Below are 6,959 nucleotides of genomic sequence, written 5' to 3'. Positions count from 1 at the left end.
TGGGGGCGGGGGCGGGGGCGGGGGCGAGGGATGGTGTGGGATGCACGCTGGATAAAAAGAGTCGGATGACAACGTACAAGACGCACAAGTTCATCAAGGTGTTTATTGTTGACATGGAGTTTGTGGGCAAATAAATAGACGACACGCGAGTGAGTTCTTTGTTAGTGCAAATGTCTTCACAGAGAAAAAAACCCGAAACAAACCGAAAGCTCTTGGGCCGGATGAGCTTTTCCAAGACCAGTTCTGGTGATGACTTGATGACCCGATCATCACCCGGTCAGCACAGATGTTGGGAAAAAATCCAACAAAAAAAAACAACTTCCATTCCATGGAAAATGGTGAAAACACGCCAACACGGAGTTGAACGGGTGGGAAACAGGAAGAGTCCACCTTTCATCCCAAAAGTGGGAATGATGGAAAACTAAGACAGGTTGTTTTGGCCTTCAGAAGGAGCGAGGGAACCAGCAAACATGGAAACAGAGGGGGCTGGGCTTAAAAGGGCGTTAAGTTAAGGGGGAAGTGGTATGGGGCGGGGTCCGATGAAGGTGGTCCCAAAGGGGGCTGGAAAATGGGACCGTAAAAGAAGCAATTTTAGAGTGCTGGGATGGAGGAGAAGCTAAAAGCTGGCTGGTAAAGGGGGTAACTGGGGGGATTGGTTAAAGGTTGCCAGATTAAAGGGGGCGAGGCAGGTAAAGGGGGGGGCTAGTTTTGGGGGCAGGGGCGATACTGCCGGTCCCAGGTGAGGACGTCACATGGCATCGAAATGGAAGCGGTGGGCTTCCTGCCTCTTCTCTCGGTCGTCTGCTTTCTGAGGGAAACAAAAACATATTTTGACATGAAATCTGAACTCTGACAAATAAAACAAGAAGCACAAAAACCAAAACAGGAAGAAGCTCTTGGAGACTTCCTCCCCAAGGTGATGTATGACGTTTCATCCAATGCCGGTCGCATTAAGAAATGATGGATTGTCTTCCTTAAAGATTCCTCTCCGGTCCGTACGGACGTTAGCATGCTAAGCTAGCGAGTGTCCTCCACTTGACTTTGCTGTTTGGACGACAAATGTCAGCAAGCAAACGCGTGGCAATGCTAAATGCTAAATGACCTGACCTTGTGTCGTCCATGTTGGCTTTGAAAGACTTTGCACGTCGCGTGTATGGTACACGTCGACATGTACACGTACACGCATACACGTACACATGCATGACGGTGGAGTAGTCACGACAGTGCATGATATGCTGAACAAGCCCATGAAGGGGTCCATTTAAGGGGACACGTGAAAGCTGTAGAAGTGAAGTGAAGGAGACAGGAAGATGGGGGCATATAAGGGGATAGACCAAAAGGGGGCGGGTCATGTGGGGGCAGTCAAAGCTGAGAAAATATGGAGGAATGGCGCAAAAGAAGGGCGGCCATTTGGGGACGGGGAAGCATTGCCCCCTTAACCACTTATATGGGGGTACAGCATGAAACAATGAGCATGATCCCGCCTACCTGAAACATTAGCCTACACGATAACACCCACAGAATATTATTATTATAAATATGATGAAGTAATACTGCAATACTGCTCATATTGACACAGACAGGAGTATTAGGCTGCATGTTAAGGCCATAAAAATATGCCCGTTAACGTAATAACATATAATTAGTGCACATATTCACACTGTCACAGCGATGGTTCACACCCCGAGAAGACGCTCCACTCCTCACTCTAATTAGTAATGAATATTTACAATCTTCTTCTTCTTGCTCATCTCACCGCCCACCTTCTTCATTTCTTCACCGACACCATCTTAGTGTTTTTGGATACACTCACACCGGGTCCTTACAAAGGCGGCAATTAGAGAGGACACACATGGACGCGCACACGCACACACGCAGTACGGCAGATGGCTGGGCGAAGACGGCGTTAGGGACGTGTGCTGCCATGAAAAGAAACCCCCTCCAAAAGCAACACAAAAGTTCCTCTTCAAGCACCTTAATGGTGTCCTGCGTGGTCGTGTCTGTGTCATGTTGGGAGTGTGTGTTCGCCTGCGTGTGTGTGTGTGCGTGTGTGTGAGCGGGAGGCGTGAAACTAAACGGCGGTGGCGGCGGCGGCTCCCCGGAGGGCGTATTTATGCGAGTTATGAAGAGCAGATCCGCCATGCTGAAAGGACAGAAGATGCCAATTACTGCTGAACATCCTTCCGGGTCTCGGAGAGAGACGTTAGGGAAGTGTGTGTGTGTGTGTGCGTGTGTGTGTGTGTGTGTGTGTCTCAGCGGGAGGCTCCAAGACTGCCGGATAGGGACAGAGAATCCCATCTGCTGCTACACACACACACATGGAAAACCCCCACAACGTGTGTGTGTGTGTGTGTGTGTGCGCGCTGACCTTCTCTTGCCAGTGGAGGATGCCAATGATGACGAGGATGAAGACGCACACGCCGATGAGGGCGATGGCGGTCAGCAGCACGCTGTTACTGGGCGTCAGGTAGAGTTTGGCGCTCCAACTACACACGGACACACACAGACGGAAAAACAACAACCAGACCTGTAAGGGCCAAAATGTGTTGTGTTTCCATTGCTGGAAGAATACCAATCATGGGGGCAGGCTGGGGTACGGGTAAAGGGTGGGTGGGCAAAGGTGGTTGGCAAAGGAGGGCAAGTATGAGGGAACAACTAAAGGGGGTCCGTTGGAAGTGGGGAGGCAAAAAGGGCGAGGAAGAGGAAGCAGTTGAAGGGAGCAACTTAAGGGCACAGGTAAAGGGACAGGTGCCTGGGGCTGGCAAGAAGGGGGCGGTCTAGGAGGACAGGTAAAGAAGGAGGCAAGTAAAGGCAGGTGAGGAAAAGGTAGGTGATAGGTAAAGGGGGCGTGTAAAGGGGGCATGTAAAGGTAGGTGATGGGTAAAGGGGGCGTGGAAAGGGGGAGTGTAAAGGGGGCATGTAAAGGTAGGTGATGGGTAAAGGGGGCGTGGAAAGGGGCATGTAAAAGTAGTTGATGGGTAAAGGGGGCGTGGAAAGGGGGCATGTAAAAGTAGTTGATAGGTAAAGGGGGCATGGAAAGGGGGCATGTAAAGGTAGGTGATACGTAAAGGGGGCATGTAAAGGGGGCGTGTAAAGGTAGGTGATAGGTAGGTAAAGGGGGCATGTAAAGGTGGGTGATGGGGGCATGTAAAGGTAGGCATTAGGTAATGGGGGCATGTAAAGGTAGGTGATAAGCAAAGGGGGCGTATAAAGGCGGGTGATGGGGGCATGTAAAGGTAGGTGATAAGTAAAGGGGGCGTATAAAGGCGGGTGATGGGGGCATGTAAAGGTAGGCATTAGGTAAAGGGGGCATGTAAAGGTAGGTGATGGGGGCATGTAAAGGTAGGTGATGGGGGCATGTAAAGGTAGGTGAAGGGGGCATGTAAAGGTAGGTGATGGGGGCATGTAAAGGTGGGTGATGGGTGATGACAGGCATGGGGAGACAGGTAAAGGGGGTCAGCGAGGTGAAGGGGGCAAGGAATGGTGGGCCATGGTGGGGGGGTAAGGAGAAAGGGAGCAGGTAAAGACAAAAGGGCAAGTAAGTCAAGGGGGGGGGGGGGGGGGGGCGGGGGTGTGTTGTGGGGGTGCTTGTTGTGCATTTCGGTCACGTGTAGCAGTGACATGCACACACCAGCACAACATGACATCCCACACTGTGTGTGTGTGTGTGTGTGTGTGTGTTGACAATCTGTGCCGCTAACTTAAGTGTGTTGTCACTAAGTGGCGCCGCCGCTAGCGGATGGTGTCCATGGCAACAGGCACCTTTTAGGTCTGATGGGGAGAGGAGGAGGGGGCAATTATGACACATCTAGCTGTGCGTGTGTGTGTGTGTGTGTGTGTGTGTGTGTGTGCGTGTGTGTGTACCTGCTGGGTTGGTCGTGCGGGTAGGGGATGACAATGAGCTGAGAGTTGGGAATGATGGCCGTCCATTCCTGCTTCCTGGACTCCTGCGGGGAGAGGAAGGACACGTGAGAGGCGCCCACATGAAAAGCAGGCTCCATCCCGCCGAGGACAACAATCAACAATCGGGTCGTGTGGTTTCCGCTCGCCACCTGCATGGATCGACACACCGACACGTGTGACTCAGCCGGTCTTCCGCCGCCGGGCCTCGTCCAATGACGAGCCAGAGAGGCGGCAGGTCCCGTTGGAGCCACGATGACAACAATGAAGATGGAGCAGCAGACGGCAGCAACAAAGCGAGGAGGAGCCGGGAGTCCCGTTTATACATGCACGCTGATTTGTTACTGACAACATCAGGAACATAACACGGCCCACGACCCCGCCCCAAAAGGCTTCGCTACACAGCTTAAATTACACGTATGCATGCATGCATGTTGGTGCTTTTGTGTCAGTGTAGCATGTGGATGGAACTGGCAAACACAAACAACACCAGGCAAAGATTTAGAGACACTTTTTAGAGACAGTCGGTCTGAATAAGAAAGGGGGGTGTCCAAATAAGAAAGGGGGTGTCCAAATAAGAAAGGGGGGTGTCCAAATAAGAAAGGGGGTGTCCAAATAAGAAAGGAGGGTGTCCAAATAAGAAAGGGGGGTGTCCAAATAAGAAAGGGGGTGTCCAAATAAGAAAGGAGGGTGTCCAAATAAGAAAGGGGGGTGTCCAAATAAGAAAGGGGGGTGTCCAAATAAGAAAGGGGGTTGTCCAAATAAGAAAGGGGGTGTCCAAATAAGAAAGGGGGTTGTCCAAATAAGAAAGGGGGGTGTCCAAATAAGAAAGGGGTTGTCCAAATAAGAAAGGGGGTTGTCCAAATAAGAAAGGGGGTTGTCCAAATAAGAAAGGGGGTTGTCCAAATAAGAAAGGAGGGTGTCCAAATAAGAAAGGGGGGTGTCCAAATAAGAAAGGGGGGTGTCCAAATAAGAAAGGGGGGTGTCCAAATAAGAAAGGAGGGTGTCCAAATAAGAAAGGAGGGTGTCCAAATAAGAAAGGGGGTGTCCAGATAAGAAAGGGGGGTGTCCAAATAAGAAAGGGGGGTGTCCTAATAAGAAAGGGGGTTGTCCAAATAAGAAAGGGGGTGTCCAAATAAGAAAGGGGGTTGTCCAAATAAGAAAGGGGGTGTCCAAATAAGAAAGGGGGGTGTCCAAATAAGAAAGGGGGGTGTCCAAATAAGAAAGGAGGGTGTCCAAATAAGAAAGGGGGTGTCCAGATAAGAAAGGGGGGTGTCCAAATAAGAAAGGGGGGTGTCCTAATAAGAAAGGGGGTGTCCAAATAAGAAAGGAGGGTGTCCAAATAAGAAAGGGGGGTGTCCAAATAAGAAAGGGGGGTGTCCAAATAAGAAAGGGGGTTGTCCAAATAAGAAAGGGGGTGTCCAAATAAGAAAGGAGGGTGTCCAAATAAGAAAGGGGGGTGTCCAAATAAGAAAGGGGGGTGTCCAAATAAGAAAGGGGGGTGTCCAAATAAGAAAGGGGTTGTCCAAATAAGAAAGGGGGGTGTCCAAATAAGAAAGGGGGGTGTCCAAATAAGAAAGGGGGGTGTCCAAATAAGAAAAGGGGGTGTCCAAATAAGAAAAGGGGGTGTCCAAATAAGAAAAGGGGGTGTCCAAATAAGAAAGGGGGGTGTCCAAATAAGAAAGGGGGGTATCCAAATAAGAAAGGAGGGTGTCCAGATAAGAAAGGGGGTGTCCAGATAAGAAAGGGGGGTGTCCAAATAAGAAAGGGGGGTGTCCAAATAAGAAAGGGGGGTGTCCAAATAAGAAAGGGGGGTGTCCGAATAAGAAAGGGGGGTGTCCAAATAAGAAAAAGGGGTGTCCAAATAAGAAAGGGGGGTGTCCAAATAAGAAAGGGGGGTGTCCAAATAAGAAAGGAGGGTGTCCAAATAAGAAAGGAGGGTGTCCAGATAAGAAAGGGGGGTGTCCAGATAAGAAAGGGGGGTGTCCAAATAAGAAAGGGGGGTGTCCAAATAAGAAAGGAGGGTGTCCAAATAAGAAAGGGGGTGTCCAGATAAGAAAGGGGGGTGTCCAAATAAGAAAGGGGGGTGTCCAAATAAGAAAGGAGGGTGTCCAGATAAGAAAGGGGGGTGTCCAGATAAGAAAGGGGGGTGTCCAAATAAGAAAGGGGGGTGTCCAAATAAGAAAGGGGGGTGTCCAAATAAGAAAGGGGGTGTCCAAATAAGAAAGGGGGGTGTCCAAATAAGAAAGGGGGTGTCCAAATAAGAAAGGAGGGTGTCCAAATAAGAAAGGGGGTGTCCAAATAAGAAAGGGGGTGTCCAAATAAGAAAGGGGGGTGTCCAAATAAGAAAGGGGGGTGTCCAAATAAGAAAGGGGGGTGTCCAAACCTTTTCCAGCGAGGACTACATTATAGACAAATGAAAGAATGGAGAATTGATCTTATTTTTACTAAATGCCAAAGGGAAAAAAAAGCTGTGCACCCAAGCAGGGCCCCCGGGCTGCCCCTTGCACACCCTTGGAGTAAGTAAAAATCACCATCATAATAAAGCAATGATTATTTTCAACTGCATCCCGTGGGAAAACTTTTTTAGAAATATTTTGTAACCCATAAAAAACTCCATGATGGTTTTAAAGGCGTGAAGTTCAAAGTTATCAAGAGGAGATCAGAGCAGATAAAAAACCCCCAACAACATTTGCCTAAGGGGGAAATGTTCGATGGTGGTTTGTAATTTGCTCGCGTCTCTTTAATGGTCGTTTCCTGCCTTCGGGCCAAAAACATTTGACATTAACACGGACGCGGCGCGTGCGCCAGCAATGAGAGCAGCCTCATCATCACTCACCTTCGCTTAGGTTCTCATAGCCGTGGTTCCACCTACAGGAACCGTTTGGTACACGTTATTGGGGGCACCACAACCCCCACCATCAGCACCTTTGTTGCTATCACGTCATGTGATGGCGTTCATCTTGCTGACACGGATCGGGACTTAATGATCCCAACCATCCCATGCCAAGCCGAACTAATGAATCTCCACTTCCTGCAATCACTTCTTATATCAGAAG

General features: G+C 49.6%; 1 protein-coding gene across 1 annotated transcript in view; it reads right to left on the bottom strand.

Moving 5' to 3' along the window:
- Nucleotides 1–77: 77 nt before the first annotated feature.
- The window catches only part of itfg1 (integrin alpha FG-GAP repeat containing 1), a 97,753-nt gene continuing 90,871 nt past the window's right edge, over nt 78–6,959 (bottom strand). The window contains exons 16-18 of the mRNA XM_058089432.2: nt 3,865–3,947; nt 2,369–2,486; nt 78–808 (exon numbers count right to left, since the gene is read on the bottom strand). Of these exons, the coding sequence (XP_057945415.2) occupies nt 749–808; nt 2,369–2,486; nt 3,865–3,947 (261 nt within the window). The 3' untranslated portion in view covers nt 78–748. The remainder of the gene's footprint in view (nt 809–2,368; nt 2,487–3,864; nt 3,948–6,959) is intronic.

The sequence above is a fragment of the Doryrhamphus excisus genome, linkage group LG13 (genome assembly GCF_037039965.1).
Source record: "Doryrhamphus excisus strain RoL-2023G ecotype Guam linkage group LG13, RoL_Dexc_Guam_v1.1, whole genome shotgun sequence".
Taxonomy (NCBI): Eukaryota; Metazoa; Chordata; class Actinopteri; order Syngnathiformes; family Syngnathidae; genus Doryrhamphus; species Doryrhamphus excisus.
Note: the sequence above shows the minus strand (reverse complement) of the source record. Positions and strands in the feature narration are given on the sequence as shown.